This window comes from Hoplias malabaricus, chromosome 7, assembly GCF_029633855.1.
Source record: "Hoplias malabaricus isolate fHopMal1 chromosome 7, fHopMal1.hap1, whole genome shotgun sequence".
Lineage (NCBI taxonomy): Eukaryota > Metazoa > Chordata > Actinopteri > Characiformes > Erythrinidae > Hoplias > Hoplias malabaricus.
Genome location: NC_089806.1, coordinates 47,421,779 through 47,445,727, shown reverse-complemented (window position 1 = coordinate 47,445,727; position 23,949 = coordinate 47,421,779). Strand labels below are relative to the sequence as shown.

General features: G+C 46.9%; 2 protein-coding genes across 4 annotated transcripts in view; one reads left to right on the top strand and one right to left on the bottom strand.

Moving 5' to 3' along the window:
* Positions 1-241: 241 nt before the first annotated feature.
* On the bottom strand, positions 242-14,801 carry dse (dermatan sulfate epimerase). 3 transcript variants are annotated; one of them, XM_066677211.1, is made up of 6 exons: positions 14,272-14,801; positions 10,459-11,035; positions 5,878-6,131; positions 4,785-5,024; positions 4,458-4,665; positions 244-2,847 (listed from the first exon to the last, which is right to left on the bottom strand). In XM_066677211.1, exons 2-6 carry the CDS (start codon positions 10,878-10,880, stop codon positions 1,143-1,145), a joined length of 2,829 nt encoding a protein of 942 aa, XP_066533308.1. In that variant the 5' UTR covers positions 10,881-11,035; positions 14,272-14,801; the 3' UTR covers positions 244-1,142. The 3 variants fall into 3 exon arrangements, with proteins under 3 accessions (XP_066533310.1, XP_066533308.1, XP_066533309.1); XM_066677212.1 differs by having other exon boundaries at positions 10,459-10,975; XM_066677213.1 differs by lacking the exon at positions 14,272-14,801 and having other exon boundaries at positions 242-2,847; positions 10,459-10,886.
* A 3,082-nt stretch (positions 14,802-17,883) lies between these two features.
* LOC136702817 (uncharacterized) overlaps positions 17,884-23,949 on the top strand; it is a 7,588-nt gene continuing 1,522 nt past the window's right edge. Inside the window, exons 1-3 of the mRNA XM_066677952.1 lie at positions 17,884-18,034; positions 20,423-20,554; positions 22,894-23,949. The exon at positions 22,894-23,949 is cut by the window's right edge and continues 68 nt beyond it. Of these exons, the coding sequence (XP_066534049.1) occupies positions 17,884-18,034; positions 20,423-20,554; positions 22,894-23,949 (1,339 nt within the window). The remainder of the gene's footprint in view (positions 18,035-20,422; positions 20,555-22,893) is intronic.

Here is a 23,949-nt window from a genome sequence, read left to right as displayed (position 1 = left end):
AGTTTGTGAACAATATACGAGAGAAAAAGTCTATAGAAAAAGTCTTAGATCCTTGAGGTCGAGGTCAGCTCGAGCAACAACAAAAGTGTTGCGTTTATATTTTTGTCGATTCATTCATTATCTGTAACCCTTATCCAGTTCAGGGTCGCGGTGGGTCCAGACCCTACCTGGAATCATTGGGCGCAAGGCGGGGAATACACCCTGGAGGGGGCGCCAGTCCTTCACAGGGCAACACACACTCACACACTCACACCTACGGACACTTTGGAGTCACCAATCTATTTTTGTCCATTCCACCTTAAATACTCCAGCTGTGGCTTTTTAAACGGTCCACTGAGTTAATCTCCGCTAACTGAGGGCCACTGTGGTCCAGTAAATTTGATTGATCTATGACTCTTTTTAACCCCTGCTCTCCTCTCACTCTCTGGGTTAAGGTGGAAATTTGGAATTAGAAACGGAATCTGAGAATTTTATTTAAATGTGTGTTTTAATGTCAGAGAAAGTCACTGATTCTGACAGAGATTCAGAGAATAAGAGAAATGCAAACCCCACCTGAACTGCAGAGAATATTTATTATTTATTTATTGGATTTTAATTACATTGAATACAATAATCTCACTCTCAGATACGTACAGTTTATCATTTCTCTGGGTGACATTTACCAGCGGAGACTCAGTTCTGTACATTTTACTGGGATTTAATGTATTCATTAAATTCATTAAACATTATGTGATAAACACAGCCTCAGGACATAAAGCATAAAGAATAAATCTATTAATCAGCAAAACATTTCTCTGATGGTCCTCGTGTGGAATGTTGTCACTCATTCAATACTTTTAGGTTCATATTTGGTGCTTTATTTGTCAATATTTTAAAACTATTAAACATTTTCTCTGCATCACTGATGTTGACACCTGTCTGTGTCTCAGCTGCGTTCAATAAAGCTTTACATTCAAACTTTTGACAGGAATTGCATAAGTCCCGTAAACTGCGAGACTGCGAGGGTCCCTGTTCTCAGGTTGTTTATAAAGTGGTGCTCATTAGCGCCCTCTATGCATCCTTCCTGACACCAGTGTCTGCACTCAGAGGGGGGTCCATCTGAGAGGACGTGTGCATCGTGGGGGAGTTCGGCCCCAAGGAGGTCAGCACTGGGTCTGGGAGCAGGAGAAATACAGGCAGAGCAGCACAAAGCTGTCCACCAGCAGGAGGCAGTACACACAGCGCTGCGTGCGAAGACGTCTGGCCTTTGGCTGCAGAAGCAGCGCCGCTAACAGCAGGAAGAAAATGAAGATGTTGAGAATGAGGAAGAGGCGGGTGTAGGTGGAGCTGAATGAGTCGGCCCCGCCCACGGTCGTCATGACTTGAAGCTCGTTATATCTGCGGCCGTTAAACCCGCTCTCCTTCCCTGGCCTGCGGGGGACGCTGTAGTCGACAAGAGCCGCGCCCCCGTCCTCTTCGGGAACGTCGTCATATTCGCCTCGTCTTTCCATCTGACTCCGCCTCTGATTCACCTCCATCTGGGTGAAAATATCCGGCAGGTTTTCCGCCAGGCTTCCTGTCCTTGCTCTCTGTTTCTTGGACAAAGTGAGCTTTGTCACAAAGTCAGCACTCTTCCTTTTGTCTGTGAACTTCAGCAGACGCTCTGCAGATTTCTGGAAGTTTCCAGAATCCAGGGCCTTGGCCAGAAGGCGGCGCTCCAGCTGCTGAAACACAGGCTTAATGTGTTGAAGGTTGTCCTCCACTATGTTCACATACTCTTTCACTTCCTCCAGAGGGCGCTCCTGCACAGAGGCTGCCATCTCAAACACTGTCTTCTTCTGGTCCTCTAGCACCATGGCGAACAGAGGCTTGCTGGGTGTGTCTCCTGTGAGCAGGTGGACAGTGAAGGTCTGACTGCTGGTCATCAAAGTAATGACAATCCTCTCAGAATCGCCGCGAAGACTGAAGCTCTGGACGTCAACTCCGGGCCCCAGAAAGACATAAGCCACCCGAGTGTGAGGGAACCTGAGCGGCATTGTCACATTCACGTAGTTGGAGCCGTTGTACGGATTACCATGAGGATAAGCGTAGTAGCCGGTCACTGCTTTCTCGCTTCCCCCTGTGTCGTCCAGCCACAACATTTTGTACACGTCCGGACCGTTCTGAACGAAGGCCCCGTGGATGTTCCCGGCGGCCGTGGGGTGGAAGGGTCTGTCCGTGTTGTGGAAGAAAGTGCTGACTCTGCGGATGGGACTGTCTGACCACAGATGAACATGGTCGACGAGCAGCAGGAGCTCGGGCCGCAGCAGCAGCAGGTTCCTCTGGACGCTCCTGACCTTCATCTGAGGGCTGTAGGCCGACTTCGCCTCACCACGGATAAATACCAAGCCCTGACGTTCCAAAGCTGCCTCCACGCGTCCCTGACAATCCGCCGCCATTCCGTCCTTATACTTTGACCACTTGGACTTACAGGTCTCTGTCACCTGCCCCTCCCATGGAGCGAAGCATGTCGCGGCCGCCGAGGGCCCGAACAACAACGCGTTGTTGAGGAAGGTGAACTTGGGGCCATACAGGGCCTCTGTGATGAAGGGGAAGCCCCCAGGGGCGAAGGTGAAGGAGTTCTGATCCGGATGCTCATGTCCGGCATTGAAGTTTCTCCAGCCCTGGACCCAGTCGCGGTACTTTCTCCGGTGAACGATGTCGAAGATGGCGCGGCCGCCCAGTTTTCCCGACTTAAACGATAGGAAAGAGTGGTTCCTCTGCACAGGAAGTGAGGCACCGTATGTCACCACACCCCAGTCCTCAAAAAAATGCAGCCGTGGCGTCCTGAAGTCAGGGGGGGGCCGGGCTGGGAGGGAGGGGTCAAACCTGACACAGGGAGAGACAGAGAGAGACCCCCATCAGACACTCAGTTGTACTGCAGTTTTGTGTGTGTGTGTTTGTGGGCATGCCTGTGTGTGTGTGTTTGTGGGCGTGCCTGTGTGCGTGCGTGTGTGGGTGTGCGTGTACATGCGTGTGTGTGATTGTGGGTGCATGCGTGCGTGCAAGCGTGTGTGTGTGTGCATGTGTGCGTGTGTGCCTGTATACACGTATGTGTGTGTGTGTGTGTTTGTGCATGCGTGCGTGTGTGTGTGTGTGTGCGTGCATGTGTGTATGTTTGTGGGCGTGCCTGTGTGTGTGTTTGCATGCGAGCGCTCATGTGTGTGTGTGTGTTTTTGAGCATGCCTGTGTCCATGCGTGTGTGTGCATGCATGCGTGTGTTTGTGTGTGTGCATGCGTGTGTGCCTGTATGCACATGTGTGTGTGTGTGTGTGTGTGCGCGCGGTGCGTTTCTGCATGCGTGTGTGTGCGTGCATGTGTGTGTATGTTTGTGGGCGTGCCTTTGTGCGTGTGTGTTTGCATGCATATGTGCATGCGAGTGTGTGTTTGTGTGTGTGCATGCGTGTGTGCCTGTATGCACATGTGCGTGTGCATGTGTGTGTGCGTGTCTGTGTGCATGCGTGCATGCGTGTGTGTGCATGTGTGTGCGTAAGTGTGTGTGTGTGTTTGTGTCTGTGTGTGTGCGTGCATGTGTGCCTGTATACATATGTGTGTGTGTGAGGTGCGTGTATGTGTGCGTGCGTGCATGTGTGTGTGCATGCGTGTGTGTGTGTCTGTGTGTGTGTGTGTGTGTGTGTGTTTGCATGCATGTGTGCATGCGTACGTTTGTGTGTGTGTGTGTGCATGCATGTGTGTGTGTGTTTTTGGGCTTACCTTTGTGCGTGCATGTATGTGTGCATGTGTGTGCGTATGTGTGTGCATGCGTGCGTGTGAGCGTGTGTGTACATGTGTGTGTGTGTGTGCCTGTATGCACATGTGTGTGTGTGTGTGCGCAGTGCGTTTCTGCATGCCTGCGTGTGTGTGTGCGTGCGTGCATGTGTGTGTATGTTTGCGGGCGTGCCTTTGTGCGTGCGTGTGTGTGTTTGCATGCGTGCGTGTGTTTGTGTGTGCATGCGTGCGAGCGTGTGTATGTGTTTGTGTGTGTGCATGTGTGTGTGTGTGTGTGTGTGCGTGCGTGCGTGTGCCTGTATGCACATGTGTGTGTGCACATGTGTGTGTGCGGTGCGTGTGTGCGTGTCTGTGTGCATGTGTGCGCGTAAATGTGTGTGTGTGTGTTTGTGTGTGTGTGCGTGCATGTGTGTGTGTGTGCCTGTATGCACATGTGTGTGTGTGTGTGCATGCGTGCGTGCATGTTTGTGCCTGTATGCACATGTGTGTGTGCATGTGTGTGTGCGGTGCGTGTCTGTGTGCATGCGCGCATGCGTGTGTGTGCGTGTAAGTGTGTGTGTGTGTGTTTGTGTGTGTGCGTGCATGTGTGTGCGTAAGTGTGTGTGTGTGTGAGGTGCGTGTATGTGTGCGCGCGCATATGTGCGTGCGTGCATGTGTGTGTGTGTGTGTATCCGTGCATGTGCATAAGTGTGTGTGTGTGTTTGTGTTACCATATGAACTCAGTGTGTAGAGTACACCAGCGCTGTCCCTTGCCGGCTTGCCCAGGTCCATCCTGGATGCGGTTCTGTCGGATCTGTTGTGCAAGCCAGTTTCCACTGCCGTTCCTCAGCACGTAGCGGTCCAGGAATGCCAGCTGACTCTCGGGGCCATAGAACCAGTTAAAGTTAGAGTCCGCAATCGCCACTGTCCTCTGGAACCCTGCTCAACACACACACACACACACACAGTACAATACACAGTTTACAATAGCAAATTATGTATGAGTTTGTATGTGTGTGAGTGAGTGTGTGTGTGTGTGTGTGTGTGTGTGTGTGTACCAGGCAGGATGGTCCTGTACATAAAGCTGAAGTGCTGGAGGAGCCAAGGGTGCTGCAGGTGGGAGATGGAGAAGTGTCTCTGGACAAGGAAGATGTACTGGAAGAGAGATCGTGTCGAGTAAGAACCATACGCCACGCCTTCGTAAAGAGAACCGTCTTCAATGTTCTGCAGCAGAACCAGAGACTTCTCCATAATCCTCAGAACATGCTTCGTCCACAGGTACGACTCCTGCAGGTAACCTACACACACACACACACACACACATGCACGCACAGGGTTATGTTAATGTGAGTCCACACACACAGGCTGTTTCAGGGACAGACCAGTGTTAGTCTGCAGGTGGGGACTATGTTCCTGGACTTGGATGAAGTCTGGTCTCAGTCAGTTTTTGCAACTCACACTGGGCCCTGTTCACTATGTAGTGCACTATTCTCGGGCTCCACAATTTTTTGTCTGAGAGTGGACACTTATCATTGCACTCAGTGAAATGCATAACTCTATATTACATTACATGCACTAGGCCTTATAGTGCACTATGTAGTGAAGAACATAGGGAATAATAAATAGGGATATTGTGAGTTTATTCTACAGAGGAACTGTCTGATTCACTTGTGTTTCTGGTGCTACTTAGTGACCTACATAATGCTCACTAGAGAGCACACTACGAATGAAGGAGTAGGGAGCCACTGGGGATTTAGAGAATGAGAAGTTATGAGTGAGTGTACGCTGATGTGTGTGTGTGTGAGAGAGAGAGCAAGAGAGAGTGTGTGCGATGTGATGTGCTGAGTCAGCACTGTTCTGGCCATTTCCAAGTAAAGGACAAAGCTGTGGTCAGCGCTTCAGAGCAAACATATAAAAAACATATTAATCTCCACAGTTACACACAGTGTGTGTGCGCGCGCGCGTGTGTGTGTGTGTGTGTGTGTGCACTGACAGTTATGTATGTGTGTAAGCACTCACTGTACCCGGTCAGCTAAAGGTCATTATAGATCAGAATGGTCCAGTACAGAACAGTCCAGTCTGGTTAGGGACAGGCCACAGTAGCATACACTCAGAACCGAAAGAGAACTCTAGATTGTGAGGCAGACAGACCTTGGTTCATGAGCAGCAGGCAGCCGGTGAGCAGGGCGACGCAGTTGGTGGGCTGGTGGTTGTGGAGGAACTGGAAGCCCCAGCCACGGTGTGAGGATGTCTCGAACATGTAGTGGGTCACATTCCCAATCACCTGCAAGAACCGGTTCTGCTGAGACGGGCTCAGGAACTCATACAGGAAATCATACGCAGTGGCAAAGCCCACCAGAGAGTGAGCCACTGGAACCTCATCCCACGGAGAGTCCTTTACCAGCCTGGAGTACACAAACACAAACACACACAGAGAGATTAACACACTGTCCTCTACAAACACAGACAAAAGAATGAATGAAGGAATAGGTTTTTATAAATAAAGACTCAGTCTGCAGTGTTTAAATGTTTAAAAATAAAGACTCAGTCTGCAGTGTTTAAATGTTTATAAATAAAGACTCAGTCTGCAGTGTTTAAATGTTTAAAAATAAAGACTCAGTCTGTAGTGTTTAAATGTTTAAAAATAAAGACTCAGTCTGCAGTGTTTAAATGTTTATAAATAAAGACTCAGTCTGCAGTGTTTAAATGTTTAAAAAAAAGACTCAGTCTGTAGTGTTTAAATGTTTATAAATAAATACTCAGTCTACAGTGTTTAAATGTTTATAAATAAAGACTCAGTCTGTAGTGTTTAAATGTTTATAAATAAAGACTCAGTCTACAGTGTTTAAATGTTTATAAATAAAGACTCAGTCTGTAGTGTTTAAATGTTTATAAATAAAGACTCAGTCTACAGTGTTTAAATGTTTATAAATAAAGACTCAGTCTGCAGTGTTTAAATGTTTATAAATAAAGACTCAGTCTAGTGTTTAAATGTTTATAAATAAAGACTCAGTCTGCAGTGTTTAAATGTTTAAAAATAAAGACTCAGTCTGTAGTGTTTAAATGTTTATAAATAAATACTCAGTCTACAGTGTTTAAATGTTTATAAATAAAGACTCAGTCTGTAGTGTTTAAATGTTTATAAATAAAGATTCAGTCTACAGTGTTTAAATGTTTATAAATAAAGACTCAGTCTGTAGTGTTTAAATGTTTATAAATAAAGACTCAGTCTGCAGTGTTTAAATGTTTATAAATAAAGACTCAGTCTACAGTGTTTAAATGTTTATAAATAAAGACTCAGTCTGTAGTGTTTAAATGTTTATAAATAAAGACTCAGTCTGCAGTGTTTAAATGTTTATAAATAAAGACTCAGTCTACAGTGTTTAAATGTTTATAAATAAAGACTCAGTCTGCAGTGTTTAAATGTTTATAAATAAAGACTCAGTCTGCAGTGTTTAAATGTTTATAAATAAAGACTCAGTCTGCAGTGTTTAAATGTTTATAAATAAAGACTCAGTCTACAGTGTTTAAATGTTTATAAATAAAGACTCAGTCTGCAGTGTTTAAATGTTTATATATAAAGACTCAGTCCGCAGTGTTTAAATGTTTATAGATAAAGACTCAGTCTGTAGTGTTTAAATGTTTATAAATAAAGACTCAGTCTGCAGTGTTTAAATGTTTATAAATAAAGACTCAGTCTGTAGTGTTTAAATGTTTATAAATAAAGACTCAGTCTGCAGTGTTTAAATGTTTATAAATAAAGACTCAGTCTAGTGTTTAAATGTTTAAAAATAAAGACTCAGTCTGTAGTGTTTAAATGTTTATAAATAAAGACTCAGTCTACAGTGTTTAAATGTTTATAATGTTTATAAATAAAGACTCAGTCTACAGTGTTTAAATGTTTATAAATAAAGACTCAGTCTGCAGTGTTTAAATGTTTATAAATAAAGACTCAGTCTGTAGTGTTTAAATGTTTATAAATAAAGACTCAGTCTGCAGTGTTTAAATGTTTATAAATAAAGATTCAGTCTACAGTGTTTAAATGTTTATAAATAAAGACTCAGTCTGCAGTGTTTAAATGTTTATATATAAAGACTCAGTCTGCAGTGTTTAAATGTTTATAAATAAAGACTCAGTCTGCAGTGTTTAAATGTTTATAAATAAAGACTCAGTCTGTAGTGTTTAAATGTTTATAAATAAAGACTCAGTCTGCAGTGTTTAAATGTTTACAAATAAAGACTCAGTCTACAGTGTTTAAATGTTTATAAATAAAGACTCAGTCTGCAGTGTTTAAATGTTTATAAATAAAGACTCAGTCTACAGTGTTTAAATGTTTATAAATAAAGACTCAGTCTGCAGTGTTTAAATGTTTATAAATAAAGACTCAGTCCGCAGTGTTTAAATGTTTATAAATAAAGACTCAGTCTGTAGTGTTTAAATGTTTATAAATAAAGACTCAGTCTGCAGTGTTTAAATGTTTACAAATAAAGACTCAGTCTGTAGTGTTTAAATGTTTATAAATAAAGATTCAGTCTACAGTGTTTAAATGTTTATAAATAAAGACTCAGTCTGTAGTGTTTAAATGTTTATAAATAAAGACTCAGTCTGCAGTGTTTAAATGTTTATAAATAAAGACTCAGTCTACAGTGTTTAAATGTTTATAAATAAAGACTCAGTCTGTAGTGTTTAAATGTTTATAAATAAAGACTCAGTCTGCAGTGTTTAAATGTTTATAAATAAAGACTCAGTCTACAGTGTTTAAATGTTTATAATGTTTATAAATAAAGACTCAGTCTACAGTGTTTAAATGTTTATAAATAAAGACTCAGTCTGCAGTGTTTAAATGTTTATAAATAAAGACTCAGTCTGCAGTGTTTAAATGTTTATAAATAAAGACTCAGTCTGCAGTGTTTAAATGTTTATAAATAAAGACTCAGTCTACAGTGTTTAAATGTTTATAAATAAAGACTCAGTCTGCAGTGTTTAAATGTTTATATATAAAGACTCAGTCCGCAGTGTTTAAATGTTTATAGATAAAGACTCAGTCTGTAGTGTTTAAATGTTTATAAATAAAGACTCAGTCTGCAGTGTTTAAATGTTTATAAATAAAGACTCAGTCTGTAGTGTTTAAATGTTTATAAATAAAGACTCAGTCTGCAGTGTTTAAATGTTTATAAATAAAGACTCAGTCTAGTGTTTAAATGTTTAAAAATAAAGACTCAGTCTGTAGTGTTTAAATGTTTATAAATAAAGACTCAGTCTACAGTGTTTAAATGTTTATAATGTTTATAAATAAAGACTCAGTCTACAGTGTTTAAATGTTTATAAATAAAGACTCAGTCTGCAGTGTTTAAATGTTTATAAATAAAGACTCAGTCTGTAGTGTTTAAATGTTTATAAATAAAGACTCAGTCTGCAGTGTTTAAATGTTTATAAATAAAGATTCAGTCTACAGTGTTTAAATGTTTATAAATAAAGACTCAGTCTGCAGTGTTTAAATGTTTATATATAAAGACTCAGTCTGCAGTGTTTAAATGTTTATAAATAAAGACTCAGTCTGCAGTGTTTAAATGTTTATAAATAAAGACTCAGTCTGTAGTGTTTAAATGTTTATAAATAAAGACTCAGTCTGCAGTGTTTAAATGTTTACAAATAAAGACTCAGTCTACAGTGTTTAAATGTTTATAAATAAAGACTCAGTCTGCAGTGTTTAAATGTTTATAAATAAAGACTCAGTCTACAGTGTTTAAATGTTTATAAATAAAGACTCAGTCTGCAGTGTTTAAATGTTTATAAATAAAGACTCAGTCCGCAGTGTTTAAATGTTTATAAATAAAGACTCAGTCTGTAGTGTTTAAATGTTTATAAATAAAGACTCAGTCTGCAGTGTTTAAATGTTTACAAATAAAGACTCAGTCTACAGTGTTTAAATGTTTATAAATAAAGACTCAGTCTACAGTGTTTAAATGTTTATAAATAAAGACTCAGTCTGCAGTGTTTAAATGTTTATAAATAAAGACTCAGTCCGCAGTGTTTAAATGTTTATAAATAAAGACTCAGTCTACAGTGTTTAAATGTTTATAAATAATGTTTATAAATAAAGACCCAGTCTGTAGTGTTTAAATGTTGCTGTTTCCAAGATTCTACTGTGTTACACTTTGTAGAACCTTAACTATAACTATATACATTTGTATATTTAAATGTTTATTTCCTCCTTAGGGTTTAAAATTGTTACCCAGGCTTTGGCAAAACAAAGGTAACTGTTTTGTTGCACAATAAAACACCAAGAATTGAATTGAGAGTGAGTTCTCTTTGTGAAGATCTCTAGCCTAACCCTAACTCTAGTCCTAAACCCTAGTCCTAGCTCTAGAGATGAGACGTTTGTGAGACAGAGGAGAACGCTCTGAGACTCAGGGTTTAAGGCTGAAAGTGATAAACAGGAAACGCATTGTCACTGAGGAAAGATCACTCTACTGCGGAACAGAAACCAGAAGCAGCGTTCCATACACACAAACACACTCAGCTCCACTAAATACAACCATCCCTTCATCTGAACATTTTACTGAGGCTTTAAATGAATGACTGCAGACAGTGAGCGGAAATAAGAGATTAATAACAGATTAATAAACAGATGATTTAACTGATTTAATAAACATCTTATTAAACAGAGATTAATAAAGAGAGATGAATAAATCCAGATTAATCCTGTGGAGTGTGTGTGAGGGTCCGTACCAGTCCGGCTGCGCTGCCATCCGCTCCATGTACTCGCGGGCATAGTCGAGCGCACCGGCGCGGTGTGGGTACAGGAGGCAGAACATGGCGAACAGGCCCAGGTTGTTCCCGTAGATCTCGTTCCAGCGGGCGCTGAATTGGGCGGGGCTCCAGGGGGGCAGGTACTCCTCCGGACGCTCCAGCATTTCCTCGGCCGCATCACGGATTCTCCGGGCCAGCTCCGCGTGGGTGGTCAGGGTGGCACCCTGCAGCGCCTCCACATCCTTGCGCCCAAAGTACAGCATCGGGTGGCTGTCATAGTTCCCCCCCAGGAACGGGATAAGCTCCTCCAGGTTAGAATCAGCCCAGACCCCCGCACAGCACAGCAGCCACAGGGAGTTTATGAAGAACACGGTAGGAGAGCCTCGAGTGTATGAACTCATCCCAGCATCAGACACACATCAGACACACCGCCGCTCTGACAGGGAAGGACACACACACCGCCGCTCTGACAGGGAAGGACACACACACCGCCGCTCTGACAGGGAAGGACACACACACCGCCGCTCTGACAGGGAAGGACACACACACCGCCGCTCTGAAAGGGAAGCGCACACACACCTTAATTAATCTCCTTCTAAATGTTGGCAAATGTTTTTTGTAATGATTAATTTTATTGTGTTTCTGTGTGTGTGTGTGTGTGTGTGTCTACGCGTCTGCGTGTGTGTGTGTGTTCATAAGTGCAAGTGTGTGTTTTGGTGTAAGTTTCAGTGTGTGTGTTTCTTTGTGTCTGCTTGTGTGTTTGTGTGTGTGTGTGTGTGCGTGTGTGTGTGGTGTCTCCACATATTTTTACAACAACCACATTCTCCTGTTCCTGAAGGAAACACTTCAACCTTTGACCCTGCATTCCAACGGCTGACACACACACACACACACATCACACAGAAGCACACATCACATACAAACACACAGACACAGAGAAACACACTAGCAAAAACAAATGTCTTTATCTGTGTTTTTCATACATTTTAAAACCTTGTTCATTTGAACACTTTTAGGAAAATCAGAAGAGCACAGAACTAACTTACGACGAGAGGGAGATCCAGACAGAGACCAGGGGACAGTGGATGAAGGGCACAGAGGGATGTAGGACAGAGAGTAAAGGGGACAGGGGGACAGGGGGTGAAGGGGACAGAGGAACAGGGGACAGTAGGTAAAGGGGAGAGAGGGACAGGGGACAGTGGGTAAAGGGGACAGAGGGACGGGGGGCAGTGGGTAAAGGGGACAGAGGGACGGGGGCAGTGGGTAAAGGGGACAGAGGGACTGGGGGCAGTGGGTAAAGGGGACAGAGGGATGGGGGCAGTGGGTGAAGCGGACAGAGGGACAGGGGACAGTGGGTGAAGGGGACAGAGAAACAGGACAGTGGGTAAAGGGGACAGAGGGACAGTGTGTGAAGGGGACAGAGGACAGTGGGTGAAGGGGACAGAGGAACAGGACAGTGGGTGAAGGGGACAGAGGGACAGTGTGTGAAGGGGACAGAGGACAGTGGGTGAAGGGGACAGAGGGACAGGGGACAGTGGGTGAATGGGACAGAGAAACAGGACAGTGGGTGAAGGGGACAGAGGGACAGTGTGTGAAGGGGACAGAGGACAGTGGGTGAAGGGGACAGAGGAACAGGACAGTGGGTAAAGGGGACAGAGGGACGGGGCAGTGGGTGAAGGGGACAGAGGGACAGGGGACAGGGGACAGTGGGTGAAGGGGACAGAGGAACAGGGCACAGAGGGACAGGGGCCAGTGTGTAAAGGGGACAGAGGGACGAGGGGACAGAAGCACAGGGGACAGTGGGTGAAGGGGACAGAGGGATGAGGGGCAGTGGGTTAAGTGGACAGAGGGATGAGGGGCAGTGGGTGAAGCGGACAGAGACAGGGGACAGTGGATGAAGGGGACAGAGGGACAGGGAACAGTGGATGAAGGGGACAGAGGGACAGGGAACAGTGGGTGAAGGGGACAGAGGGACAGGGAACAGTGGGTGAAGGGGACAGAGGGACGGGAAACAGTGGGTGAAGGGACAGAGAGACAGGGAACAGTGGGTGAAGGGGACAGAGGGACAGGGGGCAGAGGGACAGGGAACAGTGGGTGAAGGGGACAGAGGGACAGGGGACAGTGTGTGAAGGGGACAGAGGGACAGAGGAACAGGGGACAGTGGGTGAAGGGGACAGAGGGACAGGGGACAGAGGAACAGGGCACAGAGGGACAGGGGACAGAGGAACAGGGCACAGAGGGACAGGGGACAGAGGGACAGGGGACAGAGGGACAGGGGACAGAGGAACAGGGCACAGAGGGACAGGGGACAGTGGGTGAAGGGGACAGAGGGACAGGGAACAGTGGGTGAAGGGGAGAGAGGAACAGGGGACAGTGGGTGAAGGGGAGAGAGGGATGAGGGGCAGTGGGTGAAGGGGACAGAGGGACGGGAAACAGTGGGTGAAGGGACAGAGAGACAGGGAACAGTGGGTGAAGGGGACAGAGGGACAGGGGGCAGAGGGACAGGGAACAGTGGGTGAAGGGGACAGAGGGACAGGGGACAGTGGGTGAAGGGGACAGAGGGACAGAGGAACAGGGGACAGTGGGTGAAGGGGACAGAGGGACAGGGGACAGAGGAACAGGGCACAGAGGGACAGGGGACAGAGGAACAGGGCACAGAGGGACAGGGGACAGAGGAACAGGGCACAGAGGGACAGGGGACAGTGGGTGAAGGGGACAGAGGGACAGGGAACAGTGGGTGAAGGGGACAGAGGGACAGGGGGCAGAGGGACAGGGAACAGTGGGTGAAGGGGACAGAGGGACAGGGGACAGTGGGTGAAGGGGACAGAGGGACAGAGGAACAGGGGACAGTGTGTGAAGGGGACAGAGGGACAGGGGACAGAGGAACAGGGCACAGAGGGACAGGGGACAGAGGAACAGGGCACAGAGGGACAGGGGACAGAGGGACAGGGGACAGAGGAACAGGGCACAGAGGGACAGGGGACAGTGGGTGAAGGGGACAGAGGGACAGGGAACAGTGGGTGAAGGGGAGAGAGGAACAGGGGACAGTGGGTGAAGGGGAGAGAGGGATGAGGGGCAGTGGGTGAAGGGGACAGAGGGATGGGGGACAGAGGGTGAAGGGTACAGAGGGTCGGGGGAGAGTGGGTGAAGTGGACAGAGGGACGGGGGACAGAGGAACAGGGGACTGAGGGATGGGGGACAGAGGGTGAAGGGGAGAGAGGAGGAACAGGGGATAGAGGGACGGGGGACAGAGGAACAGGGGACAGAGGGACGGGGGACAGTGGGTGAAGGGGACAGAGGGATGGGGGACAGAGGGTGAAGGGTACAGAGGGTTGGGGGAGAGTGGGTGAAGTGGACAGAGGGACGGGGGACAGAGGAACAGGGGACAGAGGGTGAAGGGGAGAGAGGAACAGGGGACAGAGGGATGGGGGACAGAGGAGCAGGGGACAGTGGGTGAAGGGGACAGAGTGTGAAGGGGAGAGAGGAACAGGGGACTGAGGGACAGGGGACAGAGGGACGGGGGACAGAGGAACAGGGGACAGTGGGTGAAGGGGACAGAGGGTGAAGGGGAGAGAGGAACAGGGGACTGAGGGATGGGGGACAGAGGGTGAAGGGGAGAGAGGAACAGGGGACAGAGGGACGGGGGACAGAGGAACAGGGGACAGTGGGTGATGCGATGTCGGTCAGAACGCAGCTGCTGCTAGATCAGGATTATAACATGAACTTGAGTTTCTGCTGTAGTCAGAGACTGTGTAGTTGTGGTGAGTTGTGGTGAGTTTTGGTAATATTTACCTTTAGAGAGAGTTCTGTTCTGGTCCTGGTTCTGATCCTGGATCTGGTTGTGGAATCAGAGCGGGTCGATGACAGTGCGATCAGCTGTGAGTGATAGCCTCAGTGTGCTGTGAGTCTGAAGGCTCTGAGACACTGGAGCTTTAAGAACGAAAGATTCCTGGAGAAAATGAACCACTGTGACGTAAACCTTGTTTCTCCAACAAAAACACTCTGCTCGGCTTGGCTCACCTCCGCTCGGATCTGAGGGTCCGGACCGACTGACCTCACACACACACACAGCTGACCTCGTCTGAAGACTAGAGACAAGCTCAGTCCTGCCTGGAGCAGCTGCCCGTGAAGATCAGACAGCAGCGTCCACCGAGAGACACAGAGAGACTGTCGGAGAAATGGGATCAGATGCAGAGAGACACAAAGAGACAGTAGCCAAATGAGATGAAGTTTGCTGAAAAGTGACAGCAGCAGGAGTCCACTAGTAAAGCTGCTCTCACTCAGGTCCTCTCACGGAGACTGGAGACTTCCTGCACTTTCAAGCAGAGTTTCAGCAGCAGCTTTAACACAGGAACCGGGGGGATGGGGAGGGCCAGGGGAGGGGGAAGTGGGAGGGCCAGGACTTAGGGAAGGTGGGAGGGGGGCCAGGGGGCAGAGGGGAGGGGGAAGTTTGGGGCTGAGGGGAGGGGGCCGGGGGAGCAGAATGGAGGGCGTTAAACAGACCTTCCTTCTTTCACTTCACTCACTGCTCTGTGGAATCCGACCTGCGGGGGACGCCGCTCCACCCAGATCTCGAGCAAAGCATGAGGAACAACCGGGCTCTCCAGTTCTGGAACACCTCCACACCTCCACAAATGCATACATGCACATACAAACACAGAAAATCACACCCACAAGCACACACACAACATCACACACAAACACTCCACGCATGTTGAAAACTGAACCTTCCTCATTTACGAATAAACTTCCGGCTAAATGAAAACTGTCAAAGTGCTCCGTCACGGTCCCTTGGCTCGGATTAGAGCGCTGAATTTACATCAATCTTCATCTGTTACTTCTCTTTATTCTCTCTCTCTCTCCCTCTCTCTCTCTCTCTCTGACACATACACACTTCCCTCTCTCACTTCTTACTTTTTAATGCATTTAATTTTTTAATATTTAAAATCCCCCATTGAAATGATTGGTGGAATGCTGGAGATTCAAATGATTGTTTATTATGTCACAACAGAGCACTGAGTTTCACAGACACAGCACATACGCACGGCCCCACTTCTCTCTGCTCTCTCACTCCTCTCCTCTCTCTCTCTTTCTCTCTCTCTCTGTTCTTCTGCTCATCACTGCTCTCTCTTTCCCTCAATCCCTCTCCCTTGCTCACTCACTGGCTCCCTGTAGCTGCCTGCATCAGGTTTAAAAATTTCCTGCTGCCTACAAAGCCAAGAACGGACCAGTCCCTCCCTCCTCATGCAGCGGCTCACGGCTCTCGTTTTCTGTGCTCTTTTCTGTTTTTACTTACTGTTTACCTGTGCATTTGGGGTACATTGGCTTTGACAAACATCTTGTCAATGTCCATCAATGTCTTGTGGACATTGATAACCGGCACAAGATACTGGTTTTGAGTGAGATTTACCACACTCACAACATTCCAGATGAACTAGCTAGACCGCCGGGTTCACCGTGGATTGTTTTTGGTTCCAGAAAGTGTTGCAGACAGCGCAGAGAGAAAGCAAAAGCAGAGCTGCAGGTCCGACCAGTTGCTAAGACTAAGGAACCAGCCACACAGGCCACCCTTGCCAATCCTGGACAACCTAAAATTACAACTTGCTAGAAATTGCTTGTGCCCTGATTAGCAAGGATACTCCATGGTAGCATACAGCTAATAGGTTGCAATCTGTTCTGCGGCGATCGGACTGAGGGCTCTGGTAAGAGCCGGGGAGGGGGGGCTCTGTATTTACTTGCATGAAGGCTGGTGCAACAACTGCATGATCAAAGAAATGCATTGCTCTCCAGAACTTGAATACATGTCTGTAAGAGGTCAGCCTTTTTTTAACCAAGAGAGCTAACGGCAGTGATCATCATAGCTGTCTACGTTCCACTCAGCGTTAACGTTAGAACGGCACTCTCTCTCCTGCTGAATGCCATAAACAAACAGCAGGGGGCCCACCCCAATGGCATTGATGTCATAGCTGGAGACTTTAATAAGGCCAACTTGAAGACCATACTCCCGAAATTCCACCAGAATATCAAGTGCCTAACTAGAGGGGAAAATGTTCTTGAAGATGTGTTCTCCAGCATAAATCATGCCAGTCGGTTGACCTTACTCTGCTGCTTACCCCAGGATACACCCAGGATACACCTCCCTCAGACGAAGACCCAGGCCTGCCACAAAGACTATTACAATTTGGCCTGGAAACACACTCCTTGAACTACAGGACTGTTTATAACTCATGGACTGGGACTTATTTGACCCCCAGGACATGAAAACATTAGCAATTTCCCAATACGTGTTCTTGTCTGTACTTGTGTTCTAGTGTTCTTGGGATATGTCATCAGTCTCAGCCCAAGTACTGTTCCATTTAAAAATCCACATTTAGCCAAGTATAGTTCAAATTCCCAGATGTGTTCTAGCTTTGCCCATAATATCGAAGATGCACTGGAACGTGACTACTTGAGACTTGAGGGTCAGATATCCCAGAATGCATTTTGTACCCTACAAAACATCTCAAACTTCAGAGGTTGTGAATTAGCAACAGGAGAGAGGAGCTCAACTGCTTCTTCACTTTTTCTGAGACACCACAGCAGTACTCACCCGCTCCAGCCTTGCCCCACCACAGCACCCACCCTGCTGGCCCAGATGGAGTACCTGGTAAGGTGCGCAGAACAGGTGCCTACCAGCTCCAATCTTCACCAGGATTCTTAAACTCTCCCTGGCCCAAGCAGTCATCCCCCAGTTCTTAAAACCTGCCACAATCTTCCCAGTAACAAAGAAGTCATCTACAGGCATCTCAAATGATTACCGCCCTATTGCCCTCACAGCTGTAATCATGAATCGCTGCGAGAGACTGGATCTTCAGCACATTAAAGACTACCCCACCCCCACACACCTTTGATTGACATCGGTTGGCAAACAGATCCACAGAGGACACCATAGCTCTCCACACTGTGCTGAGCCGTCTGGAACAACAGCAGAGCTGTGCTAGGATTCTCTATGTAAACTATAGCTCAGCATTCAATACAATTATCCCACACATTCTGATCACCAAGCTGGATACCCTGGGCCTCCATCCACCCACATGTGCCTTGATAAAAGACTTCATATCCAACTAGCCCCAAACCATGAGGCTTGGCCCCTACCTTTCCTCCACCTGGACACTGCGCGCTAAGTCCCCTCTGTACTGACTCTATACCTACGACTGCTGTCCGACCCTCAACAACAAAACTATCTTCAAATTTGCAGACGATACTACAGTGATTGTATTAATCTCAAAGGGACACGACATTCAGGAAGGCTCAGCAGAGACTACGCTTCCTGAGTGTCCTCTGGAAGAAAAACCTTGACAAAAGTCTGCTGCTAACTTTCTATCGCTCGTCCATTGAGAGCCTCCTAACTTACTGTATCTCAGTATGGTACGGGAGGCAGACAAGAGGAAGTTTCAGAAGGTGATCAAGGCAGCACAGAAGATTGTTGGCTGTCCTTTCCCCTCCCTGATGGACATCTACATCTCCCACTGCCTCTGCAGAGCTCAGAACATCATCGAGGACGGCTCACACCCCGGTTCTAAATGGTTTGAATGTTATCTTTCCCAGGGCCATATCTTTTCTGAACTCTCATATGCACTGATCCCACGCGGACTTGCTTTTCATCTATAACAACAATGTGCAACATATTTATTAGCACCACTGCTGCTGCTACTGTTTGGACTCCCATCCACTGTGCAAGAACTATACCATCAATGTGCAATATATTCTTTCTTTTATATATATGTTTCTATATATTTTTTTACATGTCTATTTGTATATTTCATTAAGCTTTATTTCTTAAAACTTATCTTGGAATATTTTAGTTTCTTTGTAGATTTCTAAATTTGACTTGTACTATAAAAGGAGTAGTTCCTCAATCTCGTTGTACACTCTGTATAATGACAATAAAAATCATCATGTCTTATCAGCTTGACTCGACCTGCCAAGACTCTTCTCAATCCTGGCGCCCAGATGGTGGAACAAACTTCCAATGGCTTCCAACAGCAGACTCTCTCATGGTCTTCAAGTGCAGACTGAACACCCATCTCTTTGTGACCCACTTAAGTGAGTACTAACCATAAGTGCTCACCATAACAGACTTGCACATATTTTTCCATTTATACTGCGCTAAACTCCTTTCTTTCTAGTTTTGAGCACTGAGTAGATGCTGCGTATTGCACTTACTATGTTCTGTTATTTCTTGGTATCAGTGCTGGCACTTGTTCTGGCCACGTCTGAGCTCAGAGAGAGTTTGAATCCTACCCTTTTTTACGAGAGAGGATACACACACTGTCTGAACACTAAGCACTTTTGTGAGTCGCTCTGGCTAAGAGCATCTGCTGAATGTTGTAAATGTAGAATAAACACATACACAGCAATGCAGGAGAACAGCTTTAATTCTGGACATTTATTTGTGCACAGGCGTCTAGAAGAACACACACATACACACCCACACACACACACACAACATACACCATAAACACTGGACACACTTTAAAATCCATCATATGATATGTAGATTCACACAGCCTCAGAAATAAATTCCCCAAAAAGACATTATAAAAAACAAAGGAAAACAATACACTGGGACACAGAGGAGGACGGAAGGTGAAGGACACAGTCGTCTGTGCTGGACTACACCACTACAGCGGGAAGTTACTGCGAGAGCCATTTGATCAGGTACGACATTCACCAGTGAGAGCAGAATGGAGGGCGTTAAACAGACCTTCCTTCTTTCACTTCACTCACTGCTCTGTGGAATCCGACCTGCGGGGGACGCCGCTCCACCCAGATCTCGAGCAAAGCATGAGGAACAACCGGGCTCTCCAGTTCTGGAACACCTCCACACCTCCACAAATGCCTTCATGCACATACAAACACAGAAAATCACACCCACAAGCACACACACAACATCACACACAAACACTCCACGCATGTTGAAAACTGAACCTTCCTCATTTATGAATAAATTTCCGGCTAAATGAAAACTGTCAAAGTGCTCCGTCACAGTCCCTTGGCTCAGATTAGAGCGCTGAGTTTACATCAATCTTCATCTGTTACTTCTCTTTATTCTCTCTCTCTCTCTCTCTCTCTCTGACACACACACACTTCCCTCTCTCACTTCTTACTTTTTAATGCATTTAATTTTTTAATATTTAAAATCACCCATTGAAATGATTGGTGGAATGCTGGAGATTCAAATTGTTGTCTGTTATGTCTCACAGACACAGCACATACGCACGGCCCCACTCCTCCCTGCTCTCTCAGTCCTCTCCTCTCTCTCTCTGCTCATCACTCCTCTGTCTTTCCCTCAATCCCTCTCCCTTGCTCACTCACTGGCTCCCTGTAGCTGCCTGCATCAGGTTTAAAAATTTCCTGCTGCCTACAAAGCCAAGAACGGACCAGTCCCTCCCTCCTTAAGGCAACGGTCAAGAGTCGGGCCGCACCTCAAGCCCTTTGAGGTGTACAGCTATAGGTAACATCCAAGATGGCGACTCACGACTCTCGTTTTCTGAGCTCTTTTCTATTTTTACTTACTGTTTACCTGTGCATTTGGGGTACATTGGCTTTGACAAACATCTTGTCAATGTCCATCAATGTCTTGTGGACATTGGTAACCGGCACAAGATACTGGTTTTGAGTGACTTTTACCACACTCACAACATTCCAGATGAACTAGCTAGACCGCCGGGTTCACCGTGGATTGTTTTTGGTCCAGAAAGTGTTGCAGACAGTGCAGAGAGAAAGCAAAAGCAGAGCTGCAGGTCCGACCAGTTGCTAAGACTAAGGAACCAGCCACACAGGCCACCCTTGCCAATCCTGGACAACCTAAAATTACAACTTGCTAGAAATTGCTTGTGCCCTGATTAGCGAGGATACTCCATGGTAGCATACAGCTAATAGGTTGCAATCTGTTCTGCAGCGATCGGACTGAGGACTCTGGTAAGAGCCGGGGAGGGGGAGCTCTGTATTTACTTGCATGAAGGCTGGTGCAACAACTGCATGATCAAAGAAATGCATTGCTCTCCAGAACTTGAATACATGTCTGTAAGAGGTTAGCCTTTTTTTAACCAAGAGAGCTAATGGCAGTGATCATCATAGCTGTCTACGTTCCACTCAGCGCTAATGTTAGAACGGCACTCTCTCTCCTGCTGAATGCCATAAACAAACAGCAGGGGGCCCACCCCAATGGCATTGATGTCATAGCTGGAGACTTTAATAAGGCCAACTTGAAGACCATACTCCCGAAAATCCACCAGAATATCAAGTGCCTAACTAGAAGGGAAAGCAATACTCACCCGCTCCAGCCTTGCCCCACCACAGCACCCACCCTGTGAGTACCTGGTAAGGTGCGCAGAACAGGTGCCTACCAGCTCCAATCTTCACCAGGATTCTTAAACTCTCCCTGGCCCAAGCAGTCATCCCCCAGTTCTTAAAATCTGCCACAATCTTCCCAGTAACAAAGAAGTCATCTACAGGCATCTCAAATGATTACCGCCCTATTGCCCTCACAGCTGTAATCATGAATCGCTGCGAGAGACTGGATCTTCAGCACATTAAAGACTACCCCACCTCCACACACCCTTGATTGACATCGGTTGGCAAAAAGATCCACAGAGGACACCATAGCTCTCCACACTGTGCTGAGCCGTCTGGAACAACAGCATAGCTATGCTAGGATTCTCTATGTAAACTATAGCTCAGCATTCAATACAATTATCCCACACATTCTGATCACCAAGCTGGATACCCTGGGCCTCAATCCACCCACATGTGCTTTGATAAAAGACTTCATATCCAACTAGCCCCAAACCATGAGGCTTGGCCCCTACCTTTCTGTACTGACTCTGTACTGGACACACTCTGTACTGACTCTGTACTGGACACACTCTGTACTGACTCTATACCTATGACTGCTGTCCGACGCTCAACAAGTGCTGGCACTTGTTCTGGCCGCGTCTTACCTCAGAGGGAGTTTGAATCCTACCCTTTTTTTACGAGAGAGGATACACACACTGTCTGAACACTAAGCACTTTTGTGAGTCGCTCTGGCTAAGAGCATCTGCTGAATGTTGTAAATGTAGAATAAACACATACACAGCAATGCAGGAGAACAGCTTTAATTCTGGACATTTATTTGTGCTCAGGCGTCTAGAAGAACACACACATACACACCCACACACACACAACATACACCATAAACACTGGACACACTTTAAAATCCATCATATGATATGTAGATTCACACAGCCTCAGAAATAAATTCCCCAAAAAGACATTATAAAAAACAAAGGAAAACAATACACTGGGACACAGAGGAGGACGGAAGGTGAAGGACACGGTCGTCTGCGCTGGACTACACCACTACAGCGGGAAGTTACTGCGAGAGCCATTTGATCAGGTACGACATTCACCAGTGAGAGCAGGTTTAACAGCCAATCAGAAACAACGACGAAAAAAGAAGCCAATGAGCACAAACACCACACAAACACTTCAGTAAAGAGTCTACAGTGGAAAACAAAACACACACACCATTCTCTGGTCATTTACAGTACAGTCTGGTCCAATCCAGACCAGACCAGGTTCATCCAGTACTAACCGGAACAGTCCAGTACAAACAACAGTCCAGTACAAACAACATCAGTCAGGCCACATCAGTCCAGTACAGTTCCGTCCACTCCTGTCCACTTCAGTCCAGTACTGTACCGTCCACTTCTGTCCACTTCAGTCCAGTACAGTCCCGCCCACTCCTGTCTACTTCAGTCCAGTACAGTCCCGCCCACTCCTGTCCACTTCAGTCCAGTACAGACTCGTCCAGCCTTGTCCACTTCAGTCTAGTACAGACTCGTCCACTCCTGTCCACTTCAGTCCAGTACAGACTCGTCCACTCCTGTACACTTCAGTCCAGTACAGTCCCGTCCATTCCTGTCCACTTCAGTCCAGTACTGTCCCGTCCATTCCTGTCCACTTCAGTCCAGTACAGACTCGTCCAGTCTTGTCCACTTCAGTCCAGTACAGACCCGTCCATTCCTGTCCACTTCAGTCCAGTACAGTCCCGCCCACTCCTGTTCACTTCAGTCTAGTACAGTCCCGTCCACTCCTGTCCACTTCAGTCCAGTACAGACTCGTCCACTCCTGTCCACTTCAGTCCAGTACAGTCCCGTCCATTCCTGTCCACTTCAGTCCAGTACTGTCCCGTCCACTCCTGTTCACTTCAGTCCAGTACAGACCCGTCCACTCCTGTCCACTTCAGTCCAGTAAAGTCCCGTCCACTCCTGTTCTCTTCAGTCCAGTAAAGTCCCGTCCAGCCTTGTCCACTTCAGTCCACTACAGACCCATCCACACCTGTTCACTTCAGTCCAGTACAGACCCATCCACTCCTGTCCTCTTCAGTCCAGTACAGTCCCGCCAACTCCTGTTCTCTTCAGTCCACTACAGACCCGTCCACACCTGTTCACTTCAGTCCAGTAAAGTCCCGTCCAGCCTTGTCCACTTCAGTCCACTACAGACCCGTCCACACCTGTTCACTTCAGTCCAGTACAGTCCCGCCCACTCCTGTCCACTTCAGTCCAGTACAGACTCGTCCAGCCTTGTCCAGTAAAGTCCAGTACAGACCCGTCCACTCCTGTCCACTTCAGTCCAGTACAGTCCCGCCCACTCCTGTTCACTTCAGTCCAGTACAGTCCCGTCCACTCCTGTCCACTTCAGTCCAGTACAGTCCCGTCCATTCCTGTCCACTTCAGTCCAGTACTGTCCCGTCCACTCCTGTTCACTTCAGCCCAGTACAGTCCCGTCCACACCTGTTCTCTTCAGTCCAGTACAGACTCGTCCACTCCTGTACACTTCAGTCCAGTACAGTCCCGTCCATTCCTGTCCACTTCAGTCCAGTACTGTCCCGTCCATTCCTGTCCACTTCAGTCCAGTACAGACTCGTCCAGTCTTGTCCACTTCAGTCCAGTACAGACTCGTCCATTCCTGTCCACTTCAGTCCAGTACAGTCCCGTCCACTCCTGTCCACTTCAGTCCAGTACAGTCCCGCCCACTCCTGTCCACTTCAGTCCAGTACAGACTCGTCCACTCCTGTCCACTTCAGTCCAGTACAGTCCCGTCCATTCCTGTCCACTTCAGTCCAGTACTGTCCCGTCCACTCCTGTCCACTTCCGTGCAGTACAGTCCCGCCCACTCCTGTTCACTTCAGTCCAGTACAGACTTGTCCAGGCTTGTCCACTTCAGTCCAGTACAGACCCGTCCACTCCTGTTCACTTCAGTCCAGTACAGACCCGTCCACTTCTGTTCACTTCAGTCCAGTACAGTCCCGTCCACTCCTGTTCTCTTCAGTCCAGTATAGACCCGTCCACTCCTGTTCTCTTCAGTCCAGTACAGACCCGTCCACTCCTGTTCTCTTCAGTCCAGTACAGTCCCGTCCAGCCTTGTCCACTTCAGTCCAGT